Source organism: Pelobates fuscus, chromosome 10, assembly GCF_036172605.1.
Source record: "Pelobates fuscus isolate aPelFus1 chromosome 10, aPelFus1.pri, whole genome shotgun sequence".
In the NCBI taxonomy this organism is placed as follows: domain Eukaryota; kingdom Metazoa; phylum Chordata; class Amphibia; order Anura; family Pelobatidae; genus Pelobates; species Pelobates fuscus.
The window spans coordinates 10369314-10395380 of NC_086326.1; the positions used below are offsets into that span (position 1 = coordinate 10369314).

Sequence of the window (26067 nt, forward strand, 5' to 3'; positions counted from 1 at the left end):
CTGTATATTGCTCTCTCCTATAGGGCAGTGCTTTACTCTCTCCTCCAGCTCTGCTTCACTCCACCTTATTTGATTGCTATTCCCTGTCCTATTGTGCTTTATACCCCACCTCCTATAGACTGTAAGCTTGTTTGAGCAGGGTCCTCGTCAACCTATCGTTCCTGTAAGTTCTCTTGTAATCGTCCAATTTATAGTTAAATCCCCCCCCCTCAAAATATTGTAAAGCGCTACAGAATCTGTTGGCGCTATATAAATGGCAATAATAAATAAATAATAATAAATAAATATGGGTGGCTCGGGGGGACAGATGGAGATGGGTAGCTGGTTTAGCTACATCATGCCTGTATTGCCAATCTCACAACTCCAACACTGGCCTCCTGCTGCCCCCAAAGAAGCATTATATAGCCCCATAAGAGGACATCCCAGGACTCTTCCAGTTAAAAAACTGTTACATTGTAATTCTTTAGCTAATAATCTATTAGACTTGTTAGACTTGTGTAGCTGGGTTACCTTGCAGACTCTTTGCGCTGGCATAGTCCATACTCCAGCTAACAAGAGCCATGACCAGTCCAAGAAGAACCAGGAATATCCAGTCTTCTCCAAGTTTCTGGATAAAGTACTGCTTGACCCTCTGTAAACATGCTGCAAAACGATGCAACATGACAAAGCATTAGAACACTATAGCATTATACTACACCACAATACCATACACTATTACAACATGACAAAGTATACACCATAGCATTATACTACACCACAATACCATACACTATTACAACATGACAAAATATACACCTTAGCATTATACTACACCACAATACCATACACTATTACAACATGACAAAGTATACACCATATCATTATACTACACCACAATACCATACACTATTACAACATGACAAAATATACACCATAGCATTATACTACACCGCGATACCATACACTATTACAACATGACAAAATATACACCATAGCATTATACTACACCACAATACCATACACTATTACAACATGACAAAGTATACACCATATCATTATACTACACCACAATACCATACACTATTACAACATGACAAAGTATACACCATAGCATTATACTACACCACAATACCATACACTATTACAACATGACAAAGTATACACCATAGCATTATACTACACCGCGATACCATACACTATTACAACATGACAAAATATACACCATATCATTATACTACACCACAATACCATACACTATTACAACATGACAAAATATACACCATAGCATTATACTACACCGCAATACCATACACTATTACAACATGACAAAGTATACACCATAGCATTATACTACACCGCAATACCATACACTATTACAACATGACAAAGTATACACCATATCATTATACTACACCACAATACCATACACTATTACAACATGACAAAATATACACCATAGCATTATACTACACCACAATACCATACACTATTACAACATGACAAAATATACACCATAGCATTATACTACACCACAATACCATACACTATTACAACATGACAAAATATACACCATAGCATTATACTACACCGCGATACCATACACTATTACAACATGACAAAATATACACCATAGCATTATACTACACCACAATATCATACACTATTACAACATGACAAAGTATACACCATAGCATTATACTACACCGCAATACCATACACTATTACAACATGACAAAGTATACACCATAGCATTATACTACACCACAATACCATACACTATTACAACATGACAAAATATACACCATAGCATTATACTACACCACAATACCATACACTATTACAACATGACAAAGTATACACCATAGCATTATACTACACTGCAATACCATACACTATTACAACATGACAAAGTATACACCATAGCATTATACTACACCACAATACCATACACTATTACAACATGACAAAGTATACACCTTAGCATTATACTACACCACAATATCATACACTATTACAACATGACAAAATATACACCTTAGCATTATACTACACTGCAATACCATACACTTTTACAACATGACAAAGTATACACCATATCATTATACTACACCACAATACCATACACTATTACAACATGACAAAATATACACCATAGCATTATACTACACCACAATACCATACACTATTACAACATGACAAAGTATACACCATATCATTATACTACACTGCAATACCATACAATATTACAACATGACAAAGTATACACCATAGCATTATACTACACCACAATATCATACACTATTACAACATGACAAAGTATACGCCATAGCATTATACTACACCGCAATACCATACACTATTACAACATGACAAAGTATACACCATATCATTATACTACACCACAATATCATACACTATTACAACATGACAAAGTATACGCCATAGCATTATACTACACCGCAATACCATACACTATTACAACATGACAAAGTATGAACCATAGCATTATACTACACCACAATACCATACAATATTACAACATGACAAAGTATACACCATATCATTATACTACACCACAATACCATACACTTTTACAACATGACAAAGTATACACCATAGCATTATACTACACCACAATATCATACACTATTACAACATGACAAAGTATACACCATATCATTATACTACACCACAATACCATACACTATTACAACATGACAAAGTATGAACCATAGCATTATACTACACCACAATACCATACACTATTACAACATGACAAAGTATACACCATATCATTATACTACACCACAATACCATACAATATTACAACATGACAAAGTATACGCCATAGCATTATACTACACCACAATACCATACACTATTACAACATGACAAAGTATACACCATATGATTATACTACACCACAATACCATACACTATTACAACATGACAAAGTATGAACCATAGCATTATACTACACCACAATACCATACACTATTACAACATGACAAAGTATACACCATATCATTATACTACACCACAATACCATACACTTTTACAACATGACAAAGTATACACCATAGCATTATACTACACCACAATATCATACACTATTACAACATGACAAAGTATACACCATATCATTATACTACACCACAATACCATACACTATTACAACATGACAAAGTATGAACCATAGCATTATACTACACCACAATACCATACACTATTACAACATGACAAAGTATACACCATATCATTATACTACACCACAATACCATACAATATTACAACATGACAAAGTATACGCCATAGCATTATACTACACCACAATACCATACACTATTACAACATGACAAAGTATACACCATATCATTATACTACACCACAATACCATACACTATTACAACATGACAAAGTATGAACCATAGCATTATACTACACCACAATACCATACACTATTACAACATGACAAAGTATACACCATATCATTATACTACACCACAATACCATACACTATTACAACATGACAAAATATACACCATAGCATTATACTACACCACAATACCATACACTATTACAACATGACAAAATATACACCATAGCATTATACTACACCACAATACCATACACTATTACAACATGACAAAATATACACCATAGCATTATACTACACCACAATACCATACACTATTACAACATGACAAAGTATACACCATATCATTATACTACACCACAATACCATACACTATTACAACATGACAAAATATACACCTTAGCATTATACTACACCACAATACCATACACTATTACAACATGACAAAATATACACCATATCATTATACTACACCACAATACCATACACTATTACAACATGACAAAGTATACACCATATCATTATACTACACCACAATACCATACACTATTACAACATGACAAAATATACACCATAGCATTATACTACACCGCAATACCATACACTATTACAACATGACAAAATATACACCATAGCATTATACTACACCGCAATACCATACACTATTACAACATGACAAAGTATACACCATAGCATTATACTACACCACAATACCATACACTATTACAACATGACAAAGTATACGCCATATCATTATACTACACCACAATACCATACACTATTACAACATGACAAAGTATACACCATATCATTATACTACACCACAATACCATACACTATTACAACATGACAAAGTATACACCATATCATTATACTACACCACAATACCATACAATATTACAACATGACAAAGTATACGCCATAGCATTATACTACACCACAATACCATACAATATTACAACATGACAAAGTATACACCATAGCATTATACTACACCACAATACCATACACTATTACAACATGACAAAATATACACCATATCATTATACTACACCACAATACCATACACTATTACAACATGACAAAGTATACGCCATAGCATTATACTACACCACAATACCATACACTATTACAACATGACAAAATATACACCTTAGCATTATACTACACCACAATACCATACAATATTACAACATGACAAAGTATACACCATAGCATTATACTACACCGCGATACCATACACTATTACAACATGACAAAGTATACACCATATCATTATACTACACCACAATACCATACAATATTACAACATGACAAAATATACACCATAGCATTATACTACACCACAATATCATACACTATTACAACATGACAAAGTATACACCATAGCATTATACTACACCGCAATACCATACACTATTACAACATGACAAAGTATACACCATATCATTATACTACACCACAATACCATACACTATTACAACATGACAAAGTATACACCATATCATTATACTACACCACAATACCATACAATATTACAACATGACAAAATATACACCATAGCATTATACTACACCACAATATCATACACTATTACAACATGACAAAGTATACACCATAGCATTATACTACACCACAATACCATACACTATTACAACATGACAAAATATACACCTTAGCATTATACTACACCACAATACCATACACTATTACAACATGACAAAGTATGAACCATAGCATTATACTACACCACAATACCATACACTATTACAACATGACAAAGTATACACCATATCATTATACTACACCACAATACCATACACTATTACAACATGACAAAGTATACACCATATCATTATACTACACCACAATACCATACAATATTACAACATGACAAAGTATACACCATAGCATTATACTACACCACAATACCATACACTATTACAACATGACAAAGTATACACCATATCATTATACTACACCACAATACCATACACTATTACAACATGACAAAGTATACGCCATAGCATTATACTACACCGCGATACCATACACTATTACAACATGACAAAATATACACCATAGCATTATACTACACCACAATATCATACACTATTACAACATGACAAAGTATACACCATAGCATTATACTACACCACAATACCATACACTATTACAACATGACAAAGTATACACCATAGCATTATACTACACCGCGATACCATACACTATTACAACATGACAAAGTATACACCATAGCATTATACTACACCGCAATACCATACACTATTACAACATGACAAAGTATACACCATAGCATTATACTACACCACAATACCATACACTATTACAACATGACAAAGTATACACCATAGCATTATACTACACCACAATACCATACACTATTACAACATGACAAAGTATACACCATATCATTATACTACACCACAATACCATACACTATTACAACATGACAAAGTATACACCATAGCATTATACTACACCACAATACCATACACTATTACAACATGACAAAGTATACACCATAGCATTATACTACACCACAATACCATACACTATTACAACATGACAAAGTATACACCATATCATTATACTACACCACAATACCATACACTATTACAACATGACAAAGTATACACCATAGCATTATACTACACCACAATACCATACAATATTACAACATGACAAAGTATACGCCATAGCATTATACTACACCACAATACCATACACTATTACAACATGACAAAGTATACACCATATCATTATACTACACCACAATACCATACACTATTACAACATGACAAAGTATACACCATATCATTATACTACACCACAATATCATACACTATTACAACATGACAAAGTATACACCATAGCATTATACTACACCACAATACCATACACTATTACAACATGACAAAGTATACACCATAGCATTATACTACACCACAATACCATACACTATTACAACATGACAAAGTATACACCATATCATTATACTACACCACAATACCATACACTATCACAACATGACAAAGTATACACCATAGCATTATACTACACCACAATACCATACACTATTACAACATGACAAAGTATACACCATATCATTATACTACACCACAATACCATACACTATTACAACATGACAAAGTATACACCATATCATTATACTACACCACAATACCATACACTATCACAACATGACAAAGTATACGCCATAGCATTATACTACACCACAATACCATACACTATTACAACATGACAAAGTATACACCATATCATTATACTACACCACAATACCATACACTATTACAACATGACAAAGTATACACCATATCATTATACTACACCACAATATCATACACTATTACAACATGACAAAGTATACACCATAGCATTATACTACACCACAATACCATACACTATTACAACATGACAAAGTATACACCATATCATTATACTACACCACAATATCATACACTATTACAACATGACAAAGTATACACCATAGCATTATACTACACCACAATACCATACACTATCACATGACAAAGTATACACCATAGCATTATACTACACCACAATACCATACACTATTACAACATGACAAAGTATACACCATATCATTATACTACACCACAATACCATACAATATTACAACATGACAAAGCATTAGAACACCATAGCATTATACTACACCACAATACCATACAATATTACAACATGACAAAGTATACACCATATCATTATACTACACCACAATACCATACACTATCACATGACAAAGTATACACCATAGCATTATACTACACCACAATACCATACACTATTACAACATGACAAAGTATACACCATAGCATTATACTACACCACAATACCATACACTATTACATGACAAAGTATACACCATAGCATTATACTACACCACAATACCATACACTATTACAACATGACAAAGTATACACCATATGATTATACTACACCACAATACCATACACTATTACAACATGACAAAATATACACCATAGCATTATACTACACCACAATACCATACACTATTACAACATGACAAAATATACACCATAGCATTATACTACACCGCAGTACCATACACTATTACAACATGACAAAGTATACACCATAGCATTATACTACACCGCAATACCATACACTATTACATGACAAAGTATACACCATAGCATTATACTACACCACAATACCATACACTATTACAACATGACAAAGTATACACCATATCATTATACTACACCACAATACCATACACTATCACATGATAAAGTATACACCATAGCATTATACTACACCGCAGTACAAATACAGTATTACAACAATACAATACAAAAAAACACTACTTTAAAACATTAAGATAAAGCAACATGAAACAACGTCAGACAAAATGAAAACTGTTAAAACAAAACATCTTAATAAGACATAACATCATCTGCATCATGTGATTTGTTACACATTCTACAACACAATAAAATTGGATAGAAAGCTTGGAAAAATGTGATACCGAATCACGGCAAAGTAATACATAACAATGATCTTCATATTACACATAATGTTACAGAATATGTCATGAGACCCTTTTACATGCAGTAAACACGTTATACCGCAATCCCACCCAATATGGCACAGCACATGATGCCATGCAATTCATTTACCTTGGCATTTGGAGTAACACTCTGTCTTCACGTCTGGTGGTTTGGTTGCAGTTTGCTTCTCTTGCAATAATTTAGCTGCTTCTTTTCGAGCAAATTGGGACAGTTCCTCTGTATAATGCCCATAGGTCTATGAGAAGTGAGCATAGAACATTAATGACAAGTTAAATCCCAACCTGATTCATGTACTCCAATCATTACCCCTCCAAAATCACAACAGCAGTCAAATAATAATTATCTCAAAATAAAATTCTCACAGAAAGTACAAACCCAATCTCTACCAAGTACCCCTTATCCAAAGCAATTGCACATATGCAAATCCTAATCCTGGCTAATTATCCCATGACCAAACCCTACTATACAATTAAATTCATTGTTTATTATTCCACAACCAGAGCCAATTATCCAAATCCCAAGCCTGGTTTATTATTCCACAACCAAAGTCAATTATCCAAATCCCAAGCCTGATTTAGTATTGCATAACCAAAACCAACTATCCAAATCCCAGTCCTGTCTTATTATCCCATAACAAAAACAATGATCCAAATTCCAGTCATGGCTAATTATCCCACAACCAAAGCCAATGATCCAAATCCCAGGTCTGGTTTATAATTCCACAACCAATGTCAATTATCCAAATCCCAAGTCTGGCTTATTATCCCATAACAAAAAAAACTATCCAAATTCCAGTCCTGGCTAATTATCCCACAACCAAAGCCAATGATCCAAATCCTAAATTCGGTTTATTATTCTACAACCAAAGCCAATTATCCAAATTCCACGCCTGGTTTATTATTCAACTATCCAAATTCCAGTCCTCGCTAATTATCCCATAACCAAAACCAACTATCCAAATCCTCTCTTCATATCCCATAACAAACATCGACTATCCAAACCTTGGTTTATTATGCCATAACCAAGATCAACTATCCAAATCCTGGCACAATATGAAATAACAAAAATTAACTATCAAAATCCCAACCATATTTTATTATAACATTACCAGAAGCAACTACCATAATCCCAATCCTGGCATAATATCACATAACCAAAACCAACTATCATAATCTCAATCCTGGCTTAATATCCAGTAACCATAACTAACTATCCAAATCCCAATCCTGTCTCACTTTCCCATAACCAAAACCAACTATCCAAATCCCAATACTGTCTTAATATCCCACAATCAAAACCAGATATCCAAATCCCAATACTGTCTTAATATCCCATAATCAAAACCAGATATCCAAATCACAATACTGTCTTAATATCCCATAATCAAAACCAGATATCCAAATCCCAATACTGTCTTAATATCCCATAATCAAAACCAGATATCCAAATCCCAATACTGTCTTAATATCCCATATTCAAAACCAGATATCCAAATCCCAATACTGTCTTAATATCCCATAATCAAAACCAGATATCCAAATCCCAATACTGTCTTAATATCCCATAATCAAAACCAACTATCCAAATCCCAATACTGTCTTAATATCCCATAATCAAAACCAGATATCCAAATCCCAATACTGTCTTAATATCCCATAATCAAAACCAGATATCCAAATCCCAATACTGTCTTAATATCCCATAATCAAAACCAACTATCCAAATCCCAATACTGTCTTAATATCCCATAATCAAAACCAGATATCCAAATCCCAATACTATCTTAATATCCCATAATCAAAACCAACTATCCAAATCCCAATACTGTTTTAATATCCCATAACCAAAACCACCTATCCAAATCCCAATACTGTCTTAATATCCCATAATCAAAACCAGATATCCAAATCCCAATACTGTCTTAATATCCCATAATCAAAACCAGATATCCAAATCCTAATACTGTCTTAATATCCCATAATCAAAACCAGATATTCAAATCCTAATACTGTCTTAATATCCCATAATCAAAACCAGATATCCAAATCCCAATACTGTCTTAATATCCCATAATCAAAACCAGATATCCAAATCCCAATACTGTCTTAATATCCCATAATCAAAACCAGATATCCAAATTTCAATACTGTCTTAATATCCCATAATCAAAACCAGATATCCAAATCCTAATACTGTCTTAATATCCCATAATCAAAACCAGATATCCAAATCCCAATCTTGTCTCACTTTCCCATAACCAAAACCAACTATCCAAATCCCAATACTGTCTTAATATCCCATAATCAAAACCAGATATTCAAATCCTAATACTGTCTTAATATCCCATAATCAAAACCAGATATCCAAATCCCAATACTGTCTTAATATCCCATAATCAAAACCAACTATCCAAATCCCAATACTGTCTTAATATCCCATAATCAAAACCAGATATCCAAATCACAATACTGTCTTAATATCCCATAATCAAAACCAGATATCCAAATCCCAATACTGTCTTAATATCCCATAATCAAAACCAGATATCCAAATCCCAATACTGTCTTATTATCCCATAATCAAAACCAGATATTCAAATCCTAATACTGTCTTAATATCCCATAATCAAAACCAGATATCCAAATCCCAATACTGTCTTAATATCCCATAATTAAAACCAACTATCCAAATCCCAATACTGTCTTAACATCCCATAATCAAAACCAGATATCCAAATCCCAATACTGTCTTAATATCCCATAATCAAAACCAGATATCCAAATCCCAATACTGTCTTAATATCCCATAATCAAAACCAGATATCCAAATCCTAATACTGTCTTAATATCCCATAACCAAAACCAGATATCCAAATCCTAATACTGTCTTAATATCCCATAACCAAAACCAACTATCCAAATCCCAATACTATCTTAATATCCCATAATCAAAACCAGATATCCAAATCCCAATACTGTCTTAATATCCCATAACCAAAACCAACTATCCAAATCCCAATACTGTCTTAATATCCCATAATCAAAACCAGATATCCAAATCCTAATACTGTCTTAATATCCCATAATCAAAACCAGATATCCAAATCCCAATACTGTCTTAATATCCCATAACCAAAACCAACTATGCAAATCCCAATACTGTCTTAATATCCCATAATCAAAACCAACTATCCCATAACCAAAACCAACTATCCAAATCCTAGTCATAACCAACACTAACTATCCAAATTCTAGTGCGGTTCCAGTGCAGTTCATCTGATAACCAAAGCAAACTATTCAAATCCCAATCCTAGCTTAATATCCCATAACCAAAACCAGCTATCCAAATCCCAGTCCTGGCTTAATATCCATTAACCAAAACCAACTATTCCAATCCCAGTATCAGGCTTAATATTCCATAATCAACACCAACTTTCCAAATTCTAATCCTGGGTTCGTATCTGATAACCAGAGCAGACTATTCAAATCAAAATCCTTGATTATTATCCCATAATAAAAACCAACTGTTCAAATCCCAGTCTTGGTTTGCTATCCCATAACCAAAACCAACTATCCAAATCCCAATCCTAGTTTAATATCCCATAACCGAGACCAACGTCCACATACAGTCCTTGCTTAATATCCCATAACCAAAGTCAATTATCCAAATCTCAATGCTGGGTTCATATCTGATAACCAAATGAAACTATCCAAATTCCAATCCTGGTGCATTATCTCATAACCAAGACCAACCATCTAAATACAGTCCTGGCGTAATATACCATAACCAAAGCCAATTATCCATATCCCAATTCTGGCTTATTATCTCCTATCCAAAGCCAACTATCCAAATCCCAATCTTGGTTTATTATCACATAACTAAAACCACCAATTTAAACTCCAACCCTGACTTAATACCCCAATAACCAAAACCAACTATCCAAATCCCAATTCTGGTTTATAATCCCATAACCTATACTAGATCAATACAAATCCCAATTCTGGCTTAATGTCTGATATTCAGAACCAACTATCCAAATCCCGATCCTGGTTTATTATCCCATAACCAAAAATCAAAACCCAACGGAGGGTTCATATCTGATAACCAAAGCAAACTATCCAAGTCACAATCCTGGTTTATTATCCCATAACCAAAAGCATCTATCCAAATCCCAATCCTGGTTTAAAATCATATAACCAAAACCAATGATCCAAATCCCAATATATGGATTAATATCCCATAAATAAACTATCCAATTCCCAATCCTGACTTAATATCCCATAACCAAAACCAACTATCCAAATCCTAATCATGGCTTAATATCCCATAACCAAAATTTACTATCCAAATCTCAATCATGAATTAATATCCCATAACCAAAACCAACGACCCAAATCCCAATCATGGATTAATATCCCATAACCAAAACCAACGATCCGAATCCCAATCATGGATTAATATCCCATAAATAAATAAACTAGCCAAATCCCAATCCTGGTTTAATATCCCATAATCAAAACCTACTATCCAAATCCCAATCATGAATTAAAATCCCATAACCAAAACCAACGATCCAAATCCCAATCATGGATTAATATCCCATAACCAAAACCAACAATCCGAATCCCAATCATAATGATTATCCCATAAATAAATAAACTAGCCAAATCCCAATCCTGGCTTAATATCCCATAACCAAAACCTACTATTCAAATCCCAATGCTGGGTTCATATCTGATAACCAAAGCAAAGTACCAAATCCCATTCCTCTCTTCATATCCCATAACCAAAACCATCTATCAGTAACCCAATCCTGATAACAAAAACCAACAGTCCAAACCCCAATTCTGTCTCAAAGTCTGATATTCACAACCAACTACCCAAACCCCGATTCTACTATCATATCTCATAACCAAATACTTTCCAAATCTCAATCCTGGTTTATTATTCCATAACTAAAGCAAATTATCAAAATCTCAAGTCTGGCTTAATATCCCATAACTTAAATAAACTATCCAAATCCCTGCTCTGGGTTAATTTCCATAACCAAAAACACCTATCCAAAACCCAATCCTTCCTTAATATTCCATAACTAAAACCAACTATCCAAATCCTACTCCTGAGTAAATATCCCATAACCAAAACCTACTAACCAAATCTCAAAGCACACAAAAGAGGGATTGGAGCAGCGCTGAACAGGGCCGGACTGGGAAAAAAAATTCGGCCTTGTAAGGCCTCAGCCCAGAGGACAGCTTCGATATCCATACCCTGGCCGCAAACAGCACTTGATAATCAAATATATCGAGCACAACAACCAGCAATTACCAAGTTGTTCCCAACTGATAATTAAGATGGCTGCTGTACTGTAAGATGGCAACCTATTTATACTAGCCCACCCATCTACCCAAACTACTCCACCCACATCCCAAACCACTTTACCACATACCTCTGTATTCACTCCCCTCACACTCACATGTCCTTGTTCCTGCCTAGGCCCTGCCTGGCTCCTCAGGGGCTGCACTATTGGTCGTTTCCTGTTCGTGTTTCTTTTCATATGCTGCTACTGATTGAAGTGGTTCCACAAGCATTTTATGAAAATTGGATGGAGGACTTTTATTACTTTTAGGATGTGTCGTATTATCTGGTAATTTTTGTAACCTTTTTTTTTATCTCTGGACTACTATAAGGACTACTTTTACTGTATTTTTTTACATCTCTTTTATATCTTTTGTATGTTATTTGGCGCAACCTGTTTTTCTGTTTTACTATCCAAATCTCACCCCTGGCTTAATATCTGATAGCCAAAGCAAACTCTCCGTCATCTCAACCTCACCTTACACTGGTGGGAACAATTAACCATAACCACCCAATATATTTTACACTAAAGGGATACGGACATTACAGTGTAACAGCTGTCTGTAGAATACTCAGGGAACACAGCAGCTCACAGGAGAGGGGAACAATTAACCATAACCCCCCAATTTCTTTTACACTAAAGGGATACTGACAATACAATGTAACTGCTGTCTGTAAAATATTTAGGGAACACATCAGCTCACACTGGAGGGGACAATTATCAAACACTCCCCCCCACCCCCAATATCGTTAACACTAAAGGGATACGGACATTACAATGTAACAGCTGTCTGTAGAATACTCAGGGAACACAGCAACTCACACTGGAGGGGGCAATTATCCGAATCCCCCCACCTCCAATATCGTTAACACTACAGGGATATGGACATTACAATGTAACTGCTGTCTGTAGAATACTCAGGGAACACAGCAGCTCACACTGCAATTAACCCCCCACTCTCCCCCATTATATTTTACACTAAAGGGATATGGACATTACAATGTAACCGCTGTCTGTAGAATACTCAGGGAACACAGCAGCTCACACTGCAATTAACCCCCCACTCTCCCCCATTATATTTTACACTGCAGAGATATGGACATTACAATGTAACTGCTGTCTGTAGAATACTCAGGGAACACAGCAGCTCACACGGCAATTAACCCCCCACTCTCCCCCATTATATTTTACACTAAATGGATATGGACATTACAATGTAACTGCTGTCTGGAGGTGGACAATTAGCTATAAATAATTACAAGTGATACAAATTATTCATGTAAACAATTACACTACAGGTGAAGCTATAGGATAGTCTAAATCTGCCTGTCAAGTAGCAAAAATAATACATAGAGTTAATAGCAATAATAATAAAAGTCATCTACATGTTAGGTAAATATGTGCGCTATGAATTCATATTCCTGAACATCATCCGTCTGAATCTCTTGCTAACGTAGATTGTCTGGATTCAGTTTTCAGCCAATCACAATGCTCTGTCCCACCCCCATTGTTTCAATGTGTTTATTTATTATTAACAGTAAATTCAGGAACTTCAAAGGTGAGTATTTCTTTTTTTGAATGTTTTTTTTTTAAATATGTCATCAATGCAATGGTTCAAAAAAAGAGTTAAAGCTAGTCTTACGTGCCCTCTTAAAATACCAGATAATTAGTGTTTTATGAAATGTAATAACAAATGTAGACATATTTTATGCTAATTTGATTAATGTCAAACTTTTAGGTGAAAGATCTTCATAAATCAATGTTTCCTGCACAAGAACTTTCTATTTCTATCTAGATCAATACTATACCTGACTCACCCAGGATCGGCTGCCACAAACTAGAAGTAAATTAGGTAAAAATGGGATCACGTGATCATGCAATGAGATAATGTCAGAGGTTAGTGAGGCTTAATTGGTTTATTGAAAAGCTTATTATATAGAACACAGGAATGTCACGCCACATGAAGTGATCTCCAATAATGTTCAGAATGCGTCCACATTCACAGGCCAGCTGGCATTACGTGATGAGCACAGGGTCCAATTTTAATTCGGGGGTTTGTTTACTAAAAGGGGAATTGTGGAAAACTGACAAGAGGATGAAAACTTTTAACCTAAACAGTGAAAAATAGAAGAGTTTTGGCGAAATATTCCAGTTCCAGAGGGTAAATTTCTGGGAACCATTGTTGGCAGTGATGTGTCCGTTCATTAAATTTGCAGTGGGTTGTACGGATATTAATGGGGCAATAGGGGTCAGGATGGTTTGAGACTATTTGCTCATCAACCCATTTTTGGACTCATAGGCTGTTCTTCTTCAGAACGCACCAGACAGAAGAACAATGCTTTTGCCCTCGGCCAAGGTTCGAAATCTGCTGAAAAATATAGTTGGATAAGGAGTTCATCTTGCTTGAAGGAATGGGTGTGCAAGGTGGCCCTAACTGGTTTTCATTGAAATGAGTCCATTTTAATCTCACTTACTATGTTCCTATACTATGACCTAGTTGAGTGATATTTATTAAGGTACACATTTTTAATACAAATTAGCAAAACAATTTGGGCTAAAAAAACAATAGACCCTAAATGTGTACTTCAGAATCAGACACATTTTGCTGCTATAATAAATAAATAAAGCTATATTATGTAAATTCTCAACAAATCGCTTAGTTTGGGTGCACATTAAAAGGCATTTGATTCATTTGTACATCTAGTCCCATACCCTCCCAAGGTGAGAAGTTATTATAATCCAGAGTTTCTATAGATCCTCTAATTACCAGTGGATTTCTTAAAATACTCCCCCCTGTTTACACTTCAAGTCCTACTTGTTGGTTTACATGCGCACCTCTAGTAATATATGTCAATCCCCTTAAAGGGACACATTAGGAACTGTTCCGTTTACTGAAGCCAGGCTTTAAAGCAGACATCAAAGCTGCTCCTACAAGTCCTTGTGAGTCAAAGAGTCCAAAAATACATTCAGTGAGCAGGTACAGCACTGCTGGTATGAAGGGACTTGTAAGTCCAAGGAGTGTTCATGACTCTGATTCTTGGTGCTGTGTTTGGCTGTGCAGGATATGGTTGCTGACAGTCAGGAAGTGTAATTCCTGGCTCTGATTGACAGGGTTGGTAGGAGGAGCTATGAGCTCATCTTTAAAGCCCCATTTCAACAATGTGAGAAATGTAAGTCTCCAGGTACCATTACCACTTCAATAAGCTGAACTGGTAACGTCCTTTTAAATTGAGTTTCAGCCCCCTTTACAGTGATAGCATCAATCCCAGAGTCGGGAGGTATGATGACAGTCACCATCAAAGGGAACCCAAGACTGACACTTTACATACAGTGAGGGAAAAAAGTATTTGATCCCCTGCTGATTTTGAACGTTTGTACACTGACAAACAAATGATCAGTCTATCATTTTAATAGTAAGTGTATTTTAACCGTGAGGGACAGAATTAAAAAAATAAAAATAATCCAGAAAAATTATAAATTATAAATTGATTTGCATGTCAATGAGTGAAATAATGTTTGACCCCTTTGACTTAGTACTTGGTGGCAAAACCCTTGTGGGCAATCACAGAGTTCAGATGTCTCTTGTAGTTGGCCACTAGGTTTGCACACATCTCAGGAGAGATTTTGCAGCACTTCTCAGATACTCTCCAAGTCATTAAGGATTTTGAGGCTGACGTTTGGCAACTCGAACTTTCAGCTCCCTCCACAGATTTTCTATGGGATTAAGGTCTGAAGACTGGCTAGGCCACTCCAGGACCTTAATGTGCTTCTTCTTGATCCACTCCTTTGTTGCCTTCACTGTGTGTTTTGGATCATTGTCATGCTGGAATACCCATCCATGACCCATTTTCAATGCCCTGGCTGAGGGAAGGTGGTTCTCACCCAAGATTTGACGGTACATGGCCCCATCCATCGTCCCTTTGATGCGGTGCAGTTGTCCTGTCCCCGTAGCAGAAAAACACCCCCAAAGCATAATGTTTCCACCTCCATGTTTGACGGTGGGGATGGTGTTCTTGGGGTCATAGGCAGCTTTTCCCCTCCTCCAAACACGGCGAGTTGAGTTGATGTCAAAGAGCTCGATTTTGGTCTCATCTGACCACAACACTTACACCAAGTTCTCCTCTGAATCATTCAGATGTTCATTGGCAAACTTCAGATGGGCATGTACATGTGCTTTCTTGAGCAGGGGGACCTTGCGGGTGCTGCAGGATTTCAGTCCTTCACGGCGTAGTGTGTTACCAATTGTTTTCTTGGTGACTATGGTCCCAGCTGCCCTGAGATCATTAACAAGATCCTCCCGTGTAGTTCAGGGCTGATTCCTCACCGTTTTCATGATCGTTGAAACTCCACGAGGTGAGATCTTGCATGGAGCACCCGACCGAGGGAGACTGACAGTTATTTTGTGTTTCTTCCATTTGCAAATAATTGCACCAACTGTTGTCACCTTCTCACCAAGCTTATTGGCAATGGTCTTGTAGCCCATTCCAGCCTTGTGTAGGTCTGCAATCTTGTCCCTGTCATCCTTGGACAGCTCTTTGGTCTTGGCCATGGTGGAGAGTTTGGAATCTGATTGCTTCTGTGGACAGGTGTCTTTTATACAGGTAACGAGCTGAGATTCGGAGCAATCCCTTTAACCCCTTAAGGACACATGACATGTTTCCCTTTTATTCCAGAAGTTTGGTCCTTAAGGGGTTAAGAGAGTGCTCCTAATCTCAGCTTGTTACCTGTATAAAAGACACCTGGGAGCCAGAAATCTTGCTGATTGCTAGGGGATCAAATACTTATTTCACTCATTGACATGCAAATCAATGTATAACTTTTTTGACATGCGTTTATGGGGAAAAAAATGTTTTGTTATTCTGTCTCTCACTGTTAAAATACAGCTACCATTTAAAGTAAAAAGTGATCATTTCTTTGTCAGTGAACAAACATTCAAAATCAACAGGGGATCAAATACTTTTTTCCCTCACTGTAGGTCCCTTGAGGACTCTTATGTTTACATCACCTTGTGTATATTACAGTTGCAGGGTGTTGTGACAGTAGCAGTTAATGTTCAACTGGTGCATTGGTACTGTGATTCTGATAACTCTAAAGTGCCCTCTGCTGACTGAATAGAAATGTGTACCTTTACATAATGCAGGTATGCAAATTAGTGCAACCAAATAAGTAGTTGAATGTACATATTATTTATTTTTATTCTGTTTGAAAAAGTTACTTGTGTTATATATTTCATGTGTTAATTATAATTGTTTGTTCTCCAATGTTCTGCATATTTGTATTGTAAATGTTTTTCACCACATGTTACAGAACAAGTCACCAAAGGCTAGACCTTGTTCAAAATAAAGCATTGTGTGTTTATTCCATTGGGTACTGTGTGCCTTGTCAGGTTTGTTCAGCGATTCGAGTAGTAGGGTTTTTGGACTTGCTTGCTGGCTGCATTATTCCTTAGTCCCAGAGACATTTTAAGAAAGAGCAGGGCCTGAGCACAGCAATGACCTTTGTAGAGGCAGAAGTTGAAAGCAGGGCAGGCAGAGCGGTCTTTATCTATCTGGGAGAAGCTGGACAGGCAGACAGGTTACTACCTGCCTAGGAGAAGCAGGGCAGGCAGAGGGATCCCTACCTGCCTGAAGGAGAAGGCGTTGGCAGATGGGCCTGCACACTGAGACCAGCTGGAGGAGATATAGCATGACCCTGGTTTCAGTGAGGATCCCTGTCTGAAGTGGCAGACTCACAGCCCCAGTGGCATTTCATCACAGAGGGTACCTGACAGTTCTAAATCACCAGATTACAGAGCCAAGTGTATACTCAATACTCCAGCTAAGAGGATGGTTGGAGCTCCATTACACAACTCACAGCAGGCACAGTGAGAGAGACTTTAGGTCCAATTGTAATTAGGGGTTCACTAGACCTATTAGATATTGACCTCACACCCCTAGCTCCTTGGCTGACAGGGTTGGAAAGAACTTCTCCTGGTTATTAATGGGGTCTTCTGTACTCCCTTTATTTACATTAATCCCTTCATGCACTGCACGGTGGGTCAGGGAAGATGAAGACCAGGGCCTTTCCACAGTGATTCGGGGGTCAATGGGTTCTCTGCTGATGTTAATTTTTGTCTCTCATTTAGGAATTGCTGGAGAACGAATTGGTGGGAATTTCCTGAACCAATAAACCCCAATTTGTGTCAGATCTGACAATAAGCTGTGATTTGTCTTATTTTATCCATTAGGATATACAGTGAATTACAGTGAGTTGAATGGACTGAACTGAACTGAGATTTCTGCCATAGAAATGACCCCAGGAAAATACCGGCATCGTCGTAAATTAGGAATCTAAAAATAGGGCAGGAAGGTGATCTGGGACTAGGAGGAAAGTGATACCACCTCTCAATCTATGAACATGGGTCGTGAACTTACACTCACTCATACTCCCAGAGCACATATACTCACAGATACCCTAACACCAAGAGCACTCACACGCACACATACTTTAACCCACAGATGATTATAATGAGGAACTATAATGAGGAACCCAGGAAATTTTAATGGAGAACTCATACTACCCATCAGGATATTAGTATGAAGACCTCACACTTATACTAACCCCCAGGGAATGAGAGAACTCACACTAACATATTTCCTAACTCCCCGAGAATTAGTGCAAAGCTGAAATATATCCTAACTCGCTGGGAATTAGTACAGAACCCTCACATTAACATATATATTAAATCCCCACAAATTAATAAGGGAGCACTCACATATACCTTAACTCCCCGGGAATTAATACAGAGCACTCACACTCACATACACGTTAACTCCCTAGGAATTAGTACAGAGCAATCACACTCACATATACTTTAATTAGTACAGAGCACTCAGCACCTAACTCTCCTGGAATTACTCCCCCACACTCACACTCACATATACCATAACTTTCTGGAAACAGTTTAGAGAACTCACACTCACACCTATCCCAATTCTCCTGAAATGACTCCCCCTCATTTACTGCCTAATTCCCTGTAAACAGTACAGGAATTAGTACACGTGGTTCTTAGCTTCACACATAATGCCGAGGAGATGATACCAATGGTGGAGTTTTTAGGCTCTGTCGAGGCCGTAGAAAGAAGTCTGGTTTATGGCAGTAATTACCAATTACAATGTATTCAGATAGTGGAATTATTATTTAACTCGTAGATACAACGACAGGGCTCAGCTGCTATTCACAATGGCCTCCCATTGGTTAACTCCACGTACCTTATTAGCAAATAATATATTCACAGATACAATGTACTATCTTTAAAAACAGGGCTTATAGGTCTCCAACCAAGCCCTATTTACTATTCCACTCACTCACTCTTTGACCCTGTAAACCCAGGACCTTATGACAGGGAGGGAGGCTCTAACATCCAATATAAGGTAAATTTACCTAAACATGCATACATCATCAGGGTGCAGCTGTTACAATTGATTCAGTATAATTCCATTGGAATCTATCAGTAAACCTTATAAAGTTTATAAAATGACTAATCTCAGGTAAAGGAGGCCATTCGTTGCATACTAGCCTCTCACTGCTTCAAGGTACCCAAAAGAACTAATTGTCTATGAGAATCATCCAGTCTATGAGACCTCCAAGACTCTGTAATTCACGACTCTCCCCGATAATCCTACTGTATCCAGATAGAAATGCTTCTTTCACTCAAACTCCCTATTTTACTACTTTGGTAGATGCACCCTAATAATATATGGCAGCAATCTCAATTGCACCCCATGCTGTTAAACCCATTAAACCCTCCACCACACACAAAAACACCCAGGTCTTTCAATACCCACAAGAAATCGAATCCTTAAAATGTGTAATTGTGTAAACCCCCATTCCTTGCATACGGCTGATCTCTGGCCCTACCTTAGCTTGTGGGGTGACCTGCTCCCCTGGGGTGTCCTGTGAAGGTGAAGTTGCTTGGCAGGGGATGCCATAGCTGGAGCAGTCTCGCAGTTGAATATATTGGTACTGAAAATCATCTCCCCACCAGCCTGACTTACAGGCATCCGTTTTTGATTCCTTAGCGAGTTCCATGTATGAGTTCTACCTCAAACTTATGCAAAGTCACTTCCTTTCCACCAGATGTGTCTCACCCAACCAGATCTCTCTTCAACTGATGTTTCCCCCCCTCAGTTGTGGTCTCTTATTTGCCCGTGTTTGTCTTTCATTCCCTCACACGTCTTTGGTTCCTTAAGGGGTCAATCCTACTTAAATCCACGAGTCTCTCTCTCTCTATTGTGATTGTATTCTAGTATAAAGCATCTGTCTCTTTTCTTCTGTGGTTGTTCTTGGACCTTCCATTAAACATGTTCTGTTCTTTACTAACTGTCCTTAACTCTCTTCTTATTCTGGAAAGAGACTGTTAAGAGTCAGAGTATTTTTACATAACCTCCAACTGTCTCATCTGTGCCCCTGCTTGAATCTCAATGGAAATCTCACCCACTCAGCGGTGGTCTGATCCTCAGAGACTCCAGGAGGAAGGAGCTAAGTTTGGGTGCATGCACAGGTATACAGATATATAGATATATATAGAGCGTCACGTGACTGCTTGCAAAACCTGAGCTATTAAATATCAGTGAGACAGCCAGAGACAGAAAGTGTCACTGGCAGTGGGGGCGAAAGAACACACTGAGACTGGCTGTAGGACGTTAGGTGAAGAGGAAGATACTCAGAAAATGGAGAGACACGCAAATTGACTAAAGTCCTGACACTACAGCCATTAATAATCATTGTTAATAATAATAATCAATAATAATTGTTTTATGGACTTTAATAAGAGATATAGAGCACTGTCTCGTGCCAAAAGAGAGTGAGAGAGAGAGAGAAAATGAGAGAGAGAAAACAACTGAAAGAATGGGAGACAGCGAGAATGAAGACAGAGAGAGAAAGAGGGGAAAAATAGGGAGAGAGATGGGACATAGATAGAGAGGGGCAAAGAGATGGGCAGATAAAATGAGAGAAAGAGAGATGGGGCAGATAAAGTGAAAGAAAGAGAAAGAAGGGGTCAGAGAGAGACACAGAGAGAGAGATCGGGCAGATATATAGAGAGAGATAGATAGGACAGATTGAGAAAGAGCGAGATGGGGCAGATAGTAAAAGAGATAGAGATAGAGGGGGCACTTAGAGAGACAGACAGAGGGGAGCAAATAGAGAGAGGGATAGCGATGGCCACCTAATACAGCCGAGGGTCCAGGAGTTGGACAAGGGCCTAGGGGCGGTGCTTGGTAACTGTCAGGGTACCTGTTGTCTCTACCTCTGTGGAGGTGAGACACTTGGACGTTCTTCCTTACAAAAGGGTTGAATCACTCGTTCCTCGCGGTCCCCTCGGTCGTTTACAAGCCGGCCGCGAGGGATCTACTTCCTTTTATGACGCGGCACTCAATAGCCGACGTCATGACGACAACCCGACCCGATCTGTCAATCAAGTCCCAAGCACGAATGAGGATTCGTCGGGGGCGTGATTACCTGTTTGGAACCAAGGTATAAAGTAGGGCTTTCTACATTTGTTCATTGCCCTGTCGTGGTTCTAGCTTGTCTAGTCACTCAGTGCTCTTGTATTTTGTCAGTCTCTTTGGTTTTGACCCGGCTTGTCTGTTCTACCTCGTTTACCTCTATTACCCTTTTGACTCGGTCTGTCTCTCGCTTACCTGCTCTCTCGTTCCCTCGACCTCGGCTTGTCTCTAGACCATTCTTTGCTTACTCCTTACGTTAGTCCGGCCATTCTAAGGTCCGGTATACGTACCCTGTACCTGTTTGTACTCTGCGTGTTGGATCCCTGTCCCGATCCTGACATTACGACAGGGCCAATGGATCCTGCAGGTACAAACACTCAGGTTGGTTCTTCCGATTCTAGATTTGATGCCATGGATCACAGAATGGACCAGATGGCTCTAGCGCTGCAATCGTTATTATCTCGTTCTAGTAATCCACCGGAAGAGATGCGAGCCACGTCCATCTCCCCTGTAAGTTCAGGTCTAGAAGTAGCCACTGTAGGTGCTTCTTCCCGTATTACACCCCCTGTACGTTATGGTGGTTCTCCGGAGAAGTGCCGTGGTTTCTTAAACCAAATTGGTATTCATTTTGAATTACAACCTCGCTCTTACCCTACAGATAGGGCAAAGGTTGGATTCATTATCACACTCCTCATTGATAAGGCTCTGAGATGGGCCAATCCTCTGTGGGAGAATGATAACCCGTTAGTCTATAATTATAATGCCTTTGTCGCTGCCTTTAGAAGAACTTTTGACCCTCCAGGTAGAAAGGTCAATGCAGCTAGATTAGTATTGCGCCTTAGACAGGACAACCGAACCCTTGTGGATTATGCACTAGAGTTCAGGTCTTTGGCGGCAGAAGTTAAGTGGAATGAACAGGCCTATATAGACGTATTTTTAAACGGATTATCTGATGTAATTCTAGACGAGGTAGCTACTAGAGAGCTTCCTGAAAATTTGGAGGATTTAATTTCTTTTATTTCTCGTATTGATGAACGTTTAAGAGAGAGACAGAACACTCGAGAGAATACTCGTAGACCTTCCTTTAAACTAGCTCCTTTTTTTCAAAGTCCTCAAACCACTATCCCAGTTTTTTCTGAACCTATGCAGATAGGCAATACTCGCCTCTCAGAAGAAGAGAGAGAGTACAGGAGAAAGGAGGGTTTGTGTATGTATTGTGGAGTAAGAGGGCACCTTCGCCTAAATTGTCCTAATCGTCCGGGAAACGCTCGCACCTAAGTTTCTCTAGAGGACAGGCCTTGGGTGTTTCTATTTTGTCCTCTATACACAATTATAAAGATCACAGGCTTCTGCTACCGGTTTCTTTAGCATGGGAGAAGGGAGTAATAAAGACTATGGCATTGATAGACTCCGGAGCTGCTGAGAGCTTTATTGACCAAGTTTTTGTTTCCAAACACTCTATCCCATCTCAGCTAAGAGACACTCCCTTGGCCGTTGAGGCCATAGATGGTAGACCATTATCTGAACCTGTTATTTCTCATGAGACTATACTTGTTAATTTGACTGTCGGCATCTTACACGATGAAGGGTATATCCCTTATGCTTATCTCGTCCCCTTCTGTTCCTATAGTTCTGGGGTATCCATGGTTAAAGAAACATAACCCTATTATTGATTGGGAGCTAGGGGAGATAACCTCATGGGGTCAGGCTTGCCAGAACAGGTATTTACAGAAAGTCTCACCACTTTGCGTAGGTAATACACCGGTTAACTCCATCCAGTCTACAGACTTACAAATACCGTCTCTGTATCTGGATTTAAAGGCAGTCTTTGACAAGAGGAATGCTGATACGTTACCTCCACACAGGTCCTTTGATTGCAAGATTAATCTCCTACCTGGTACTATGCCTCCGAGGGGCAATGTATATCCTTTATCCATTAAGGAGAACTTAGTCTTAGAGGAGTATATCCGTGAGAATCTAGACAAGGGATTCATTAGGAGATCATCCTCGCCTGCCGGGGCCGGTTTTTTTTTTGTGAATAAGAAGGATGGCACGTTAAGGCCTTGCATTGATTACCGAGGTTTGAATAAAATAACTATTAGAAATGCCTACCCAATCCCTTTGATTACTGAGCTCTTTGATCGTTTAAAGGGTTCCAAGATTTTCACCAAGTTAGATCTCAGAGGGGCGTATAACTTGGTGAGAATTCAGCAGGGAGACGAGTGGAAAACAGCGTTCAATACTCGTTATGGGCACTATGAGTACACGGTAATGCCTTTTGGGCTCTGTAATGCACCGGCAGTATTTCAGGATCTGATCAATGAAGTTCTTAGAGAATTTCAACACGATTGTGTTATTGTATACTTGGATGATATACTAATACACTCTAGAGAGATTGAGACCCACCACAGACAAGTCAGAAGGGTATTGCGCAAACTCCTACAACATGGGTTGTACTGCAAATTGGAGAAATTTCGTTTTGACCAATCTCAGATAAACTTTCTTGGTTACGTGATTTCTGGGGAAGGCTTTAAGATGGATCCGGATAAACTCCAGTCTATTTTAGATTGGCCATTACCCAGGGGTCTCAAGGCCATTCAGAGGTTTATTGGATTCTCCAATTATTATAGGCGCTTCATTAAAGGATACTCTTCCATTATTGCTCCTATTACCAATATGACCAGACAGGGGGCTGACACTAAGAATTGGTCTACTGAAGCTCTCGTTGCCTTCAAGACACTTAAGGAACTTTTTGCTTCTGCACCAATTTTAGTTCACCCCGATACAACTTTACCTTTCCTACTCGAGGTAGACGCCTCAGAGACAGGTATAGGTGCCATCTTGTCTCAAAGGTTAGGCGTGGATAAACCATTACATCCATGTGTTTTTTTTTCCAAGAAACTATCTGGGCCTGAAAGCAGATATGATATTGGTGACAGGGACTACTAGCTGTTATCATGGCTTTAAAGGAGTGGAGACATTTATTGGAGGGGACCTTGCATCCTGTTACTATTCTGACGGATCACAAGAACTTGTCTTATATTGGGGAGGCCAAGCGCTTATCCGCCAGACAAGCTCGTTGGTCCTTGTTCCTTACCCACTTCAATTACGTACTCACTTATAGACCTGGTTCTAAGAACTCTAAGGCCGATGCTTTGTCTCGCCAACATGAACCTTCTACTATATCTGAGACGGTTTTGTCTTCTATAGTTCCCAAGTGCAACATTATCGCCAACACTAGCCTCAGGATTCATTCTCCGTTGATTG

The 26067-nt window shown here is 37.9% G+C and overlaps 1 protein-coding gene across 3 annotated transcripts in view; it reads right to left on the minus strand.

Annotated features, from left to right (window-relative positions):
- CLCN1 (chloride voltage-gated channel 1) overlaps positions 1 to 26067 on the minus strand; it is a 123521-nt gene that overhangs the window by 65997 nt on the left and 31457 nt on the right. For 2 of the 3 annotated variants that reach the window (XM_063434836.1, XM_063434837.1), the window contains exons 2-3: positions 8065 to 8191; positions 511 to 642 (exon numbers count right to left, since the gene is read on the minus strand). In XM_063434836.1, coding sequence (XP_063290906.1) covers positions 511 to 642; positions 8065 to 8191 — 259 coding nt within the window. Of the gene's footprint in view, positions 1 to 510; positions 643 to 8064; positions 8192 to 21211; positions 21841 to 26067 lie in introns of those variants that run through there. The other variant, XM_063434835.1, reaches the window with a different exon arrangement.